This window comes from Carcharhinus amblyrhynchos, chromosome 11 (genome assembly GCF_965287045.1).
Source record: "Carcharhinus amblyrhynchos chromosome 11, sCarAmb.v2.hapA, whole genome shotgun sequence".
NCBI classification, from domain to species: Eukaryota; Metazoa; Chordata; class Chondrichthyes; order Carcharhiniformes; family Carcharhinidae; genus Carcharhinus; species Carcharhinus amblyrhynchos.
The window spans coordinates 32,428,048-32,443,586 of NC_137334.1; the positions used below are offsets into that span (position 1 = coordinate 32,428,048).

The following is a 15,539-nucleotide window of genomic DNA, read 5'->3' on the forward strand; positions in this document are numbered from 1 at the left end:
AGGGCATCGGAAAGGACGAGTAGACCCTATTCTTTTCCAAATTGATAACAAACTTTACTGTCAAATTTGGGTTTCCTGAACAATTCTGAGTTTTTATCTGTAGAACATTCAGTCCCTGTAGATATTCTTATAATTCACACTGAACCAAACTGAGTTCCATTATTTCAATGTGAATGTGACAACAATATTTTAATCAGTTGAAAGATTGCTGATTCTTGGAAGGCGAATAGTAGGAGAGCAATGTTTCTTTAAATCAACTGATGTAAAGACAAGACAGTCTTTACTTATGTAGTACACCATGTATTTACTTGGTTCAATAAGACCATTCTACACTCTAAGTCAGAAAATTATGCCCTGAAGCATTTCATGACTCGGGCAGAAAATCAAAGCCAACACTTCAGTGGAATGAAAAGGGAGCACTGTGTTGTATTCTAATAAAAGCTACAGTCCTTTGAGTGAACTGGTCCCGTCTGCCTATCCAAGTAGTTGTAAAAGATCCCACAAAATTGTTACAGCACTTCAGGATGTCCCCCTGCTGTCCAGACCAACACGAATCTCCCAACAACGAACTGTAAGATCATTTATCTCAACTGGCATTTGTGGGCACTTGCTATGCAAAACTGGCCAAATGTTTGCCTGCAAACTGATTTTCAAAATTAATTCATAATGAAGTGTTTTGGGATGTTGCCAGGTAACGAAAAGTGTTGCAGAAATCAAGTTTTACCTTTTATTATCTTTATTTTGTTAATTATGAAGTACAAAGATTCCATAATTTAAAAAGCATTAACACAGAAGGGGACTTGCACCCATAGCTTTCTGACATAGAGACAAGAGGGTGATCAACTATCTCCCAATTGATACTGTCCATCCCAGTTTCTATAATAGCAGTAAAAGTGAAATACATCGAAGGAATGTTGCTAATACTATTCATTGCCTGTCATTCTAATTTTCCAACTTGCTTTTATACTGACCACCCTGTCCTTGGCGTCTGGCACTGTTCCACTGAAGCTCAACGCAAGCTCGAGGAACAGGGCCTCATCTTTTGGATACTCTAGAGCCTTCTGGACTCAACATTATGTTCAGTAATGTCAAACTGTACCTTTTGCCCTCGTTTTGTCCCCATTTTTTTGCAGGTTTGGTTTTACTGTCTTTTTTTCTCTTTGCTTTTGAGCAGCAGCTGTTCACCTTTGTTATTCACGCTTTATCTCGACACATCTTTTATTTCGCTATTTGTCCCATTACCACACCCTTAGGCCTTTCATTTAATCACTCCTGTTCCCCACTCTACCACAGATTTTCCCTTTTGCTCTTTTCAATCCACACTCTGCCTCTTTCCTTTGCTTAAAACCAATTATATTTCTAACATTTTGCAGAATTGATGCAAGATACCAACTGGGAACATCAACTGTTTTTCTCTCTCCTCAGATACCAATTCACTTTTGAGCATTTCCAGCATTTTCTGTTTTTATTGCAGCTTCTATTGTATTTGAAAGGTTCAGGATGGGATTTTATAACCTCGCTTGGGCAAGATCTTAAAATCCTGTCTGAGGCTAACAGAGATTTCTGTTCTGCGAGTTTCATTCGCCCTGGAATCGGGGTGGGCAAAGTGGTAAAATTCCAGCCTGAGTGTTGTAGTAAGGGCAATTTGCTAGAATTTGAACATAGAACATTACAGCGCAGTACAGGCCCTTTGGCCCTCAATGTTGAGCCGGCCAGTGGAACCTATGTAATGACCCTCTAACCTAAACTATTCCAATGTTATCCATATGCCTATCCACTGACCATTTGAACGCCCTTAAAGTTGGCAAATTCTACATCATCAAAGGGTAGAAAGCAGAAGAGTATAAAGGGTGAAGCTTAGAGCAAAATGATCACAGAGGCTGGGAGTGGAGCGCTAAAGGAACTATTTGTACATATCAGCTCTGCGGATGCTTTACACAGTCAGAATGAAACGCAAATCATTTCCCACCAGCGCTAATTCAAATTCTCAGGAATACTTCTTTTTGGAATTTAGGCTGCAGCAAATTGTGGAAAGGGGGAGATTTGGAGGCGATCCCTAACCTGTATCAGCTGAGCTCACAAGTTTCGATTTCCTGGGAGTGAGGAACGAAACTTGTCTTTGAAGATTACAACAGGGCAGCAGCAGTAGTTTCAACACCAGTCTCGGGGATGTCGCAATTGTCACAAGCTAATTGAGTTAATAAAAAAGAACAAAAAGAAAAAGCAAAATACTGCAGATGCTAGAATCTGAAATGTAAACAGAAAACAATGGAAAAATTCAGCAGGTCTGGTAGCACTTGTTGAGAAATTTTGAGTCCATGTGACTCTACTTCAGAGCAGTATGAAATGTGAAGCTGACTTGAGTCAGTGAATGCACTGGAGAAAAAAAAACTCCAGGAATGCATTCAGGAGCAGGAATCCTGGTTGCCACTATCCAGGAGTGTTAAGGTTAATTCTGGTGTCCCTATGCTCTCCTGGCAATGAATCAGATAACTCAGCATAGTTAGTATGGTGCAGATACTTGGCAGATATACTTTATGTGGAGTATTATGTCGTTGGGTTATCATAACTACCAGAAAGAAAGTACAATAAGCTGACACCAGTATTGTCCAAGACCCGTGCCTAAGTTCTGACAAAACACAACACCTCAGCTATTGCCAACAGGGATCCTCATTAGAGAATTTGTTGAAACTCAAAAAGAAGCAGACAATTTTCAAAACACTGACCCAGGTAAATAAACAAAAAGGCGCAAGAGCTTTTATCATAGAATTCCTACAGTGCAGAAGACGCCAAATGGCCCATCAGGTCTGCACCAACTCTCCAAAGCAGCATCCCATTCGGGCCCTTCTCCCTTCCCCATCCCTGTAACCTAACACACTTACCATGGCTAATCCACCTAACCTGCTCATCCTTATCAACGGGAGCACTTGGAGGAAACTCACGTAGGCTTGGGGAGAACATAAAAACTCCACACAGTCTCCCAAGGCTGAATTGAACCCAGGTCTCTTGCCCTGAGGCAACAATGCTAACCACCCTTGGGGTTTAAACATCATTAATTAATTAGCAATCTTACAGAACCCTCCCAGACATCCCTTATTTTACATTTTATACATAATGTATAACTTTACCAATATAATTTGGAAATTCTTTTTCCAATTTTATACTCCTATTGATGGCCAAGCACCCCAGCGTTTCACAAATACAATGGTGAACAAACCCATCACCAGTAAAGAATTTGAATCTTCATAGTTAGACTGCGTCCTTTGTATTACAGTAATGCTATGATCATGATGGTAATTTTGCAAAGACAAACTATACAGTGGAATCAGGTCACAAAGCTTACAAAGCTCCTTAGTCTGCACTGCAGTATCTTGGGGTCAAGTAACAATTTGATTGATGGGAATTTCTAAATTATTAAGTACTGTTGAAAGAGAAAAACTTGGCACTCAGGCAGACTACTGAAAGAAAATGTTGTGGATGAATACATCAGTGAAGAAATTTTAGTTCAGGATTTATTGGTTATGTTACCTGCAATAAGTTACAGAAAAACAATCCACCTTAATTGGATTTGTGAAAAGAAAAATAATGCATGCTTTCCTTGTATATTATTTAATTAAGTAGAAAATAAAGATCTTTAAATATGTTCTTTTTCACATTATATGGACTTGTGAAAAGCTCTGGCCTGGATCTTGCAAAATGTAGCATTTTCATAGAAATCCTACAGTGCAGAAGGAGGCCTTTCGGCCCATCAAGGCTGCACCGACCACAATCCCACCCAGGCCCTATCCCCATATTCACCTGCTAATCCCTCTAACCTAAACACCTCACGACTCTAAGGAGCAACTTTTAGCATAGCCAATCAATCTAACCCACACATCTTTGGACTGTGGGAAGAAACTAGAGCACCTGGAGAAAACCCACGCAGACATGAGGAGAATGTGCAAACTTCACACAGACCGGGAATCGAACCCCGATCCCTGGAGCTGTGGAGCAACAGTGCTAACCACTGTGCTACCATGCCGCCCCAACTGGGATACCCAAATGGTTTGATTTGTTCCTTCATCCACACAAAAAGCCTTCCCCCAAATGTTAATGGACTAGGTGAGTGCAACGGGGCATCTGAGACCTTGTTGGACAATGGCACGTGCAGCATACTTCCTTAAAGTATAAGATTTAATGATGGAGAAATAACAGAGGGAAGATTGAGAAGGAGAGCAAATTCAGTGTCATTTCAGATTTGGAAAGGAAAATAAAGAGAGGAAAAGAGAAACTGGATTAAGGGAGGGAAAAGAAAAATTAATGTGAAAATTTGCCATTTAAAAACTCTTCAGCAATAATTCATAACCTGAATGAACACTTTGAATTGTTGTTTTGGGGCAAGAGGAGCTGATCAGTAGTAGTTAACAATTAACACCTTGTGTTAACGAATGGATTTAACTACGACACCAAATTTAGTGGACAGTTAAGGAGCAAATGTAACAATGTTTAGGGCAAAATGCTGTATATGTGAAATTAACAGCAGACAGGTACAAAAGCAAAAGCTGTCAACAGGCTTGACAGCTTGTCTGGAGAGAGAACAGAGATAATGGCCAGGATGGGTGAAGTTCCCAGAATGGAAATCTCCATTGGTCTTGGGCAGGATTTTACAATCTCGCCTGAGTGAGGCTGGAAAATCCTGCCTAATGTTTCAGAATGTCAACAACTGTTGTCTCCCCATAGATGCTGTCAAATCTGCTGAGATTTTTGAGCATTTTCGGTTTTTTTGTTTCAGATTCCAGCATCTGCAGTAATTTGCTTTTATTTTAGCAGAGAGGTCCAAATTGGCTGGCAATTTTTGGCGATTTGCAATGAATGGGATCTCCCTTCTGTAGTTTTTCATATCAATAAAACATTCTGTCATTTGCACACCTTGATTTTAATGGTAATATCTATTCTATACAGTTTTACAATTTTAACTGATAGGTTACGTAACATGTTGACAAACATGCATAGGCATGACTATTAGTCATAATGCACATAGTAAAATTCAGCAAGTCAATGAAGTAATCCACCTGATTTGATACTGAAGATTTAGATTTAATTTTACTTACCAAGACTATTAGTGAATTGATTTGATTCTTCACCAAAGATATAATCTTCTAGACCTGGAAACTGAAAAAATGATTGTTAAAGGTGATTGCTTTGGCAACATGTAAAGGGTCTGTGCCTTTAAGAAATGTATTTCAGTCATGTTTCTGTGCATTTTTTAGCAGGAATTTCTGAGTATCGGTGCCATTTTGTCTGCACATGGCAGCCTCTGTTGTTATTGCAGCAACATAATTGATCTTAATGGCGGGAATACTTGTTTTAATCTGAACTAATGCAGCATTGTTATTTTTTAGTGTTTTCGCTTTGGGTTTTTCAGACTGGGGCTTGATTAGGTTGATTGACAAGCAAGGTCATGTGACTGGGTAGAGCTGGAATTACACAGAGAAATCAAGCTCAATTTGCTACCTGGGATCTTTGGAGAGCAGTTTCTTTATACAAAGAACAAAAGAACAAAGAACAAAAACAGCCCGGGAAACAGGCCATTCGGCCCAACGAGCCTGCGCCGCCATTTTAACATTACCAGTCCCCCCTCCACCCATGACCCTTATCTATGCTTATGGCATTCTGCATTGAGGGAAAACTAATTTAGGGACAATTTATTATCTCCAATCAGCCTATTAGCACATCTTTGGGGTGTGGGAGGAAACTGGAGCACCCGGAGAAAACCCATGCAAGCACGGGGAGAATGCACAAACTCCCACAGACACTGGCCCAAATCCATGTGTCTGCACAGCAAACAGTGATAGTCTCGATAGTTCGATAGATACAGCGCAACTATCGGAGCCCACCCGTGTGGGATGCATCAGCCTTGGTAAGGGACGAGCAGCTCTCTGTTTCTTTTTCTCTCTGGAATTTGTGACTTGAATCTGCCAGGAAATGAGTCTCCTTCTTTGAGATTCTTCTGTTTGGGGATGGATCTTTCTCTGGAGGTTGCTATGTGAGAGTCATAAGCCAGGCTGCTTTCTGTATCTGTCCAGAGGGGTTTAAAGGTTGGAAACACAGCACCCATGTGAACATTTTTGTTTTGTGCTAAGTCTTATAGGGATTTATGTCAATGAGGATACTGCTTACATTCAAACTAGAGAGATAGCTAGTTGTTGAGAATTATACTTCATCACATTTAAGTATTTTAATTAGTAAAAGTTATACTAATATCTAACTGTTCTAAATATAATATTCTAACTGTGTACTTAAATTTAGGGAAGGTATGGTTAGCACTGCCACAAACTTGGGTTCAATTCTGACCTTGGGCGACTGCGTAGAATTTACATGTTCTCCCCGCGTCTGCGTGGGTTTCTTCCAGGTGCTGCAGTTTCCTCCCACAGACCAAAGATATTCAGATTAGGTGGACTGGCCATACTAAATTGCCCCTTAGTGTCCAAATATGTGTAGGTTAGAGGGGTTATGAGAAGTTGTGAGGATAGGGTCTAGGTAAGATGGTCTTTCAGAGAGTTGAGCCAAATTGTCTCTTTCTGCACTGTGGGACTCCTATGAAATAAAGTTTGTTTTAATAAAAGCTTCCTGGTGGGTCAATTGAATCATACCTGGAGCAAAACACCTTACATTGACCCTTAATCCAAAGTCAAAAAAGGTTAGGGTCTAGGCTAACTTTATGATGCATCTTGGACTTTCTGATCTGGTCTCTAACAAGGGATATTACTGACATATAACCTTTGGTGGGAGAAAAAAAAGTGACAGCTCTATGTATCCAAAATAGTCTTGAATGCTGATGTGTGCTCATCACACATCTGATTCTATAGTTGAATGTGTCAAATGAATATGAAAAGGAAAAGCTGTGTGACTCATCTTAGCAGAAATTCAAATATTTATGACTAACTAGAAATCATAGAAACCCTACAGTGCAGAAGGAGGCAATTTGGCTCATCGAGTCTGCACCGACATCAATCCCACCCAGGCCCTATCCCCGTAACCCCACATATTTACTCCACTAATACCTCTAACTTATGCATTCTGGGACACTAAGGGACAATTGAGCATAGCCAGTCAACCTAACCTGCACATCTTTGGACTGTGGGAGGAAACCAGAGCACCCAGAGGAAACCCATGCAGATGCAAGGAGAACATGCAAACTCCACACAGACAGTGACCCAAGTAGGAATCGAACCCAGATCCCTGGATCTGTGAGGCAGCAGTGCGAACCACTGTGCCACCCAAACTATGATGTGGAGTATGATCGGTTGGACTTAAACCTGGTGTTGTCAGACTTCTTACTGTGTCTACCCAAACTAAAAATACTTGTCTTTTAACTGACTTCATTATATGCTATTTACAGCAATTCAAGCTTGTAGCCTTAAAGGGACAAGTTAAGGTTCATACAGACTTATTCTGGCAGCTTTGTGCATTACAGTTCTGCATAGAGTTCTGCACAGTTCTGCATGGCTTAGCAAACCCTGTCCACCATCTACAAAGCACAAGTCAGGAGTTTGATGGAATATACCCACTTGCCTCGATGAATACAGCTCCAACAACATTCAAGATGCTTGACACCATCCAGGACAAAGCAACCTGCTTGATTGGTACCCCATCTACCATCTTAAATATTCAGTCCCTCCACCACCATTGCACAGTGACAGCAGTGTGTACCATCTATAATATTCACTGCAGAAACTCACCGAGGAGTGAAGGTGCAAACAACACCTTCCAAACCCATGACTGCTACCACCTAGAAGGAAGAGGCAACTAATGCATGCAAACATCATTACCTGCAAGTTCCTTTCCAAGCCACATACCATCCTGACTTGGAACCATACCATCATTTCTTCACTGTCACTATGTCAAAATCCTGGAACTCCCTAATAGCACTGTAGGCATACCTACACCACAAGGACTACGACTATTCAAGAAGATGGCTCATCACCACCATTTCAAGGACAACTAAGGATGAGTAATAAATATTGGCCTACCCAGTGACTCTCACATCCCAAGAAAAAAATAATACATGGTACAATGCTCATGTCTCCTTAAACCAGTATGGAACAAAAATTTATTTTGATATGTTTCTATGCATGTATCAGCTGGCAGAATTCCAGTGTGTACCAAACAGAAGGCATGAGGTTTGGCTGGTACTTTGAATCTAATTTTTTTTAATTGAGGGGAGCTGACACATGACATTTGATCTGATCTAGTTTGACCCACTTGTGTCCCTAACAGCAGGCCCAAGTTGAGTCCACTGGGGAAGACTAAGAAGGGGAAGAGTCTCACAGGAGTCCTGTGAAGCTGAGAGGCAGAGTGCTCCTTGCAGTTTCATGTGAAAGTAATAAACAGTACAGTTGTCATCACTAGTCACACTGCAACAATCCAACCAAAACTTGCAGCTCATGGATTTTGCTAAGGGGTTCTTAAGCACGTGTTAGGCCCCTCATTAATATTCTAGAGCCTAATACCTGTTAAGAGTAGCCAACTTGGAGCCAGAAAATCATCCAAGCCAATTTCACAATGGATGTTTTCTGGGGCAGAAATTTTATTCCTACATGAGGACACTGACATTGCAGGAATTTCCTGTTGGCACAGGATTTTTGTAAGGATGGTCAATTAGTGGCCAGGCAATAAGCTCCCTTTCCAATTAGGATCAATGAGTGGCCTCCTGAAAGCCACCTGGTGAAGGGTTGGGCTGTTACTGTAGCCAATCTTTACTGGATCAGTCATTTAGTTGCAGAATGAAAAAATACCAGCATGTATTTCTGAACTCAAGCACAACAGTTTCATCTTTTTATATGTGCTCAAGTGAAACCCTAATTAATATCCTCTACCTGCATCTAATTAAACACAGTGGGTGTACAATTCAAAGCCAATTAGAGAGCTTCCAGTAATGACAATGGCAGTCCAACCATGCAGAATGGAAGCTGCTGATGCAGTTCAGAGAGGGTTCTTCACAATGGGGGTGTTGTCTGAAGAGTAGTTCATACTTGTTTACATTAAAAAACCCATTCTGCCAGCCCCCTCCGCTTGATGCCAGTGGCCACAGTTGTGGCCCAACAACTATGCTGGGCACAAGGGATTCCCTAGCAGGAAGATACATTTACTCCCCCACCCTGCTCCAACCCTAGTCTGTCACCGGGGGTCACTTCCGTCCCCTGGACATGTTCCCCATTCTTGTCCTGCCTCCAACAGGAATCAAACATTTTGCCCCAAGTTCCTTTTGCTGGAGGAAATGCAAGCTTTCCAAGGTCAGACTGCAATGGGACAACAGGAGCCTGATTTGTCAGCTGCTGTTACCTTTGACTTGGTTGTGATTGATACTGATACAAATTGCCTATGGTGAGTCCATTCCTTGAAACTAACAGGCTTGCTTGCATGAACTCAAGAATTAATCAAATAAATGTGTCCAATTTTAAAGTGATCAATAACACACATTTGCATCATTACCACCTTGTGAACACCTTGTAAACACCTTTTGAATCATTAACAAAACTCACAAGTACAAATTAATCTACACTCTTTACCACTGTCCTAATTATTCTTTATTAATGGTTTATCCAGCAACTTGGAAATCAGTCATGTTTAAGTTTCTAGCCTGACAGGCTAGCCAAAAATGGAAATTCACTGAGGCTCAGAAACTGTTGGCTTGTTAGGGAAAATGAATCTACTGACGCCAATGATTGTCAATGACTTAAAGAAAGGTTTGGAGTGAGAGGCAGGGGTTCCTAAAGCTGGAGTCCTCATGACCTTGAACAGCAGAGAAACCTAGTGTAGAGTGAACACAAATACATTTGGTGAAACTGGCTGGCCCAAAGACTGTTGTTGGGTCAACTGGGAGAATCCAGGGCAGGGGTGAGGCCTGGATGACTGAACAGAATGCAAATGTAATTTTCCCTTTCAAAGGGAATGGGTAATTTTAGTGGGAACTGGGAGACTTACATCCCCTTTCCTACCAACCCAAGCAACATGCAACCTTGAGTAATGGTGGATGTCCTAGGTAGCCCTAGTGGTTAGGTCTCCACTGGAACTGAAATCATGTGACTACCCTCCCCCAACCTCAATACTGCTGCAGACTTCACAGTAAAGTTCAGCTGTGACACAAGTACCAGGGCTACTGGGTTTATAGATATATAACTTTATCTCTCCATCCTGCTGTACTCTGAAAAGGTACAGGAACATGGAGCGATTGACATATTGGGTCTAACAATATTATAATACTTGCCTATTTCAGCATATGAAAACAAATGTTGAAATGGCAAGAGTTTATCCAGTAGAATCATAGAATCTGTACAGTGGAGAAAGAGATAATCTGATCCATTGCATCTGCACCGGTCCCATCCCTGTAAACGCCGTTCATTTACCATGGCTAATCCACCTTACCTTCATATCTTTGGACACTAAGGCACAATTTGGCAAGGCCAATCCACCTAACCTACACATCTTTGGAGTGTGGGAGGAAACCGGAACACTTGGAGGAAACTCATGCAGACATGGAAGAATGTGTAAACCCCACAAGGCTGGAATTGAACCCGTGTCCCTGGCACTGTGAAGCAATAGTATTAACTACTGTGCCAGCGTGCTGCCTTTTAAGACTCTTTTCTGGACTATAATGATAACATCATACGGCCACTGTTCAGTTATTAGAGCAGAATGTAGCTGTTGGCACTAATTAACATGCACTGAGCTCCTCAAGCTTTGTGCTGTGTATGATGGGATTCACATCACAAATTTCCACCTGCTGAATTTCAGTCATGCAGTGGAACTCCGATATTATGCAGCCTGATTTAGCGTGAAATCGAATATGACATGATATGACGGATGGACCCTTCTTTTTGCTCTTTCCGATTTAGTGATTTAGCGTGACCCCGATAACATTCGCAATAACATTTTATGGACCCCAACCATCGTGTTCCAATGGGGCTGCACTGTACCACAGTGGAGTAATGATTTCCATAATAAAAGGAGGGAAAATAACTAATGTCATCCCACATTGTCCTAGTATTCCTTCTGCTTGCACAGCCCCCTAATTAGTATCACTGCTAATGGCACCAGATTTAATGGGAACGGAAAGACTTCATATTCAGCACCACCCGTAAAAATAGCCAGATCTAGAAGGCCCATTATTCTGGCATAAAATGGTATGAAGAAAATTAAATCCAGTTAATCCCAAAATTCTAATGCTAATTACCATGGCTGCGAGAGACCTGATGCACTATTTCAAAGCTATGATGCCCTTAATATCCTGTAGCAATTAATCAGCATAAAAGGCTTGCTAGTTAAACTTTTACTTCTGTTTTCATAAGAAAAAGTATAAACAGCGAATGTACTGAATACCAGAATATTGGGGAACATGATGGCACAGTGGTTCGCATAGATGCCTCACAGCGCCAGGGATTCAGGTTTGATTCCCGGCTTGAGTCACTGTCCGTCCGGAGTTTGCAGGTTCTCCCTGTGTCTGTGTGGGTTTCCTCTGGGTGCTCCAGTTTCTTCCCACAGTCGAAAGTTGTGCAGGTTAGTTGATTGGCCATGTTAAATTGCCCCTTAGTGTGAGGGAACCAGCAGAGTAAGTCTGTGGGATTGTTGTCAGAGCAGGCTCAATGGGCCGAATGGCCTCTTTCTGCATTATACCAATTCTATGATCACAACTGTCCAAGTCCAGGCTATTTCCAGAAAGAACAGACAACATTGTGAACAAATAGGCTAGATTAACTTTCTTTTACTTCATATTACTTACTTTCTTTCCAATGTCATGTTTGATTACTTCTTGAACCAATACATCTGCTAGTGTCTTGAAATCACTGACAAATTTCTTGTTTTTCTCATTCCCCTTCTTTTCCTGCACCAACAGCTGAAAGAGGGCTTCCTCTTGCTTGCAGGCACGGGCAATGTTTGCAGACTTTTCCGAGGCATAGACAAGTGTAGTCAAAAACTCAGACATTCTGAAACCCGGATGTTGATATGTAATCACCTAGAATGAAAAGAAGAGCAACCTGTTACAGCATGTAAAAACTATCATTATTTACATACAAAACATAGCTTGTCTACTTCTATGCAGGCATGTTCACCTGAGCACATTATTCAAAATATGTAATTCATCCATTTTGAAGAATTTGGCTGAATTGTTTGGAGGAGACATTTTGCAGTATAAAACTGATTCTTGGGAAGACAGCTGAATTCCCTGGTGTAATCTGCAAAAGTTTATATGTCTTTGGATCCAGTGGCAACATTGACATAATGTATGTTTCTATTAGCATGGTGCATTATAGATGATTATGGGAATAATCAACCCAAAGATGCTCTATGCCATTATTCATAGAGCCTTGGATACTGTATGCTTTAGTAATTGCTCTCAATCTGTCATGCCGTCTTCAATGACTTATGCGCGTATACATTCAGATCCTTCTGCTCTTGCCCTCCCTTTAGAATTTTACCCTTTTTGTTGTATCTCTGTGTTCTACCACATTAGTCACTCCACATTCCTCTGCATCAAATTTCATCTGCCACTTGTTCATCCATTTCAACAACTTATCCATGTCCTTTGCAAATTCTGTCCTATCCTCCTCGCAATTTACAATGCTTCCATGTTTCATATCATCTGCAAATTTTGAAATTATGGCATATAGATCATGTCTAGATCAGTAATATACAGAAGGAAGAACAAGGGTCCCAAAACTTTTGTGGAAACTCAACCACAAAACTACCTTCAATCCAAAAAATATCCATCAGCCACTACTTTGTTCCTGTCACTCAGCCTGTTTTGTATTCTTGTTGCAACTGTCCCCTTAATCCACACTTTGCACACAAGTATGTAGTGCAGCATTGTATCAAATGCTTGTTGTAAGTCCATGTACTATATTAACAGCATTACCCTCATTAAGCTCTTCAAAAATCTCTAGCAAGTTAGTTAAACGTGATTTTCCCTTAACAGTTCCATGCTAACTTTCCTCAATTAACCTGTATTTGTCCATCAAGGTACACATTATAAATTATATCAATGTGTTGTCATTTGGCTAATGTGCAAGAGTTAGCAGCTTCATTAATATCTTCTAACTTTAGTTATATTATTACTCGAATCTCTGATACAGATATAAAATAAATTAGAGAATTGTCAAATGCCCTCAGATAGAAGCTGGCTAAACACATGTTGACTGCTCTGTATAAAGAGATAGTGATGATTATTTACATAAAAACTGGTTATATTTTTCCTTTGAAACTATTTAAGTTAATTATACTCTGAGTTCTGATCATGTAAAACTCACTATCCCTTCCCAAATTTCACAAACTCTCATTAGTCAATGCATAGGAAGAATGTCTAAATATATCAGTGAAAAAGTCCTTATGGATTTGAACTGATGTTTTACAACAAAGAAACTAGGATCTATTTTATTCGCAGTGCAAATCATCTGAAATAGTCCTGTTTGTTAATTCAAATATTGATTTTGAAAACGCTTTTACTGCATTATTTTCTGAAGATGTGTCTTCTTGATCAACTGCTGCTCACATACATAGTTGAAGTGTAAAGAATGCTATGCATTTATTCACTTTTTTTAACAAAGAATCTTTTTGCATAGTGCTCTCCTCAATTTAGAAACAAATTAGTGACATTACTTTCTGCCAGATTTGATGTTAATTTATAAACAGGGGTTATGTTATACAAGAGGTACATTTTTCCCAGTGTGCAAAGAGAAAGGCCTTTAAATGAAAAGACCACAATAGGTGAAACAGCTATCATTTATCCAATTACACACAGGGAAAAATATATCCCAGGACACAGCAGGCCACAAGCAAGGAATGACCTTCCCCTTGTCACTTTTAACCTGATTCCTACACTCACACAGACACCGCCAAATGTTTGATAGGAACTTATCGCTTAGTTGTGAAGTCTGCATTCAAGATGTGATAGCAGCTTTCATCAGTAGACAAATCAATTAATTTCAGCATATAAAACCAAAACAGCAAAAGCAAAGGAAGCCTGGCATGATCTCAATTTCCCAAATGAACAAATCAACAGTAGCGTAGTGGCTATGTTACTGACAAGTAATCCGGATTGATGCTGGAAAGGAATGGGATCTGCAGTGTCCATCAAATCCCCACAAATAAGTTCAACTCAACATCTTGGGGGTTACCATTGATTAGAAACTGAACTGGACTAGCCATATAAATATTGTGGCTACCAGAGCAGGAATCCTTTGGTGAATGGCTCACCTCCTGACTCCCCGACGTGGACAAGGCACAAGTTGGGAGTGTGATGGAATACATTCTCCTTGCCTGGATGAGTGTAGTTCTAACACCACTCAAGAATGTTGATACCATCAAGGACAAAGCAGCTCGCTTGATTCGTATCCCTTCCACAAACATTTACTCCCACCACTACTGATGAACAGAGGCCGCAATGTGCACCATTTAACAGGTTGTGCTGCAGAAACTCACCAAGGTTCCTTAGACAATACCTTCAAAATTCACGACCACTACCAGCTAGAAGGAAAAGGACAGCAGAGAAAACCATCACCTAGAGGTTCACCTCCATGAAATTCACAATCCTGATTTAGAAATATATTGCCATTCCTTCATTGTCACTGGGTCAAAATCCTGGAACTCTCTCTCTCTCTCTCTAACAGCATTGTGGATATACCTACACCAAAGGGAATCCAACGGTTCAAGATGGCAGCTCACCACCACCTTCTCAAGGACAATTAGGGATGGGCAATAAATGCTGGCCTAGCCAGTGATGCCCATATCTCACAAATTATTCTTTTTAAAGCCTCTGCAAGTTTATACATATACCAAAACAACATTTGGAAGCTTACCAGGAAACCTTTTGGGATGCTCAATTGCTACTTCTGATCCTTGAATTGGATAACTACTAAATTTCCTCATGAAAGTTTGAAATATGTTAGTATTCCACATGTCAAAACATAGAGCTGCAAGTGAATATACTACAAAAATATTTAGATGGCTGTGTTGCATTTTGGCACATTTTAAGGTTGTGAAAGACATTATATAAATGCAAGTTCTTTCTTTAAAAGCATAAGGAAACATTGAGTAGTGAATTGCAAAATAGGCCATCCATGAGTTATACAAAGCCATTATAACCTACTTGTTTCTAAGGCAAGCCTCTAAGTTTTCAATGGAAGTTTCCCCTTTCATTATCAATCAGGTCAATGTAATTTTACCCTGCTTCTTCGGAACAGTATGTTTTCATCCTTTTGAAACAGTCAAGGTTGACTCCTCTTTCTTTGTAATAAAATAACAAAACACAGTTTCTACTGTTCCAAGTGTGAAAGTGTCAATATGCACGTGGTGTTTAACTACCATGGAATTTTTCCAATATGTCTTCCTAGCCATCCACAAAGCATTTATTTCTATATCCCAGTGGTGTTGTTTACCCCAGGGGAGGAACTAGGAGAACAAACAAAGAACAACACAGCACAGGAAACAGGCCCTTCGGCCCAACAAGCCCACCCTGCCGTTTTGACATTCAGTGAGTGCCGCATTCCAATCCTCCTTCTACC

The 15,539-nt window shown here is 40.5% G+C and overlaps 1 protein-coding gene across 1 annotated transcript in view; it reads right to left on the bottom strand.

The window, feature by feature from the left end:
- Nucleotides 1-15,539, bottom strand: part of LOC145350015 (inositol polyphosphate 1-phosphatase-like) — a 52,978-nt gene that overhangs the window by 23,185 nt on the left and 14,254 nt on the right. Inside the window, exons 2-3 of the mRNA XM_080198821.1 lie at nucleotides 11,762-11,995; nucleotides 5,091-5,151 (exon numbers count right to left, since the gene is read on the bottom strand). Of these exons, the coding sequence (XP_080054947.1) occupies nucleotides 5,091-5,151; nucleotides 11,762-11,965 (265 nt within the window). The 5' untranslated portion in view covers nucleotides 11,966-11,995. The remainder of the gene's footprint in view (nucleotides 1-5,090; nucleotides 5,152-11,761; nucleotides 11,996-15,539) is intronic.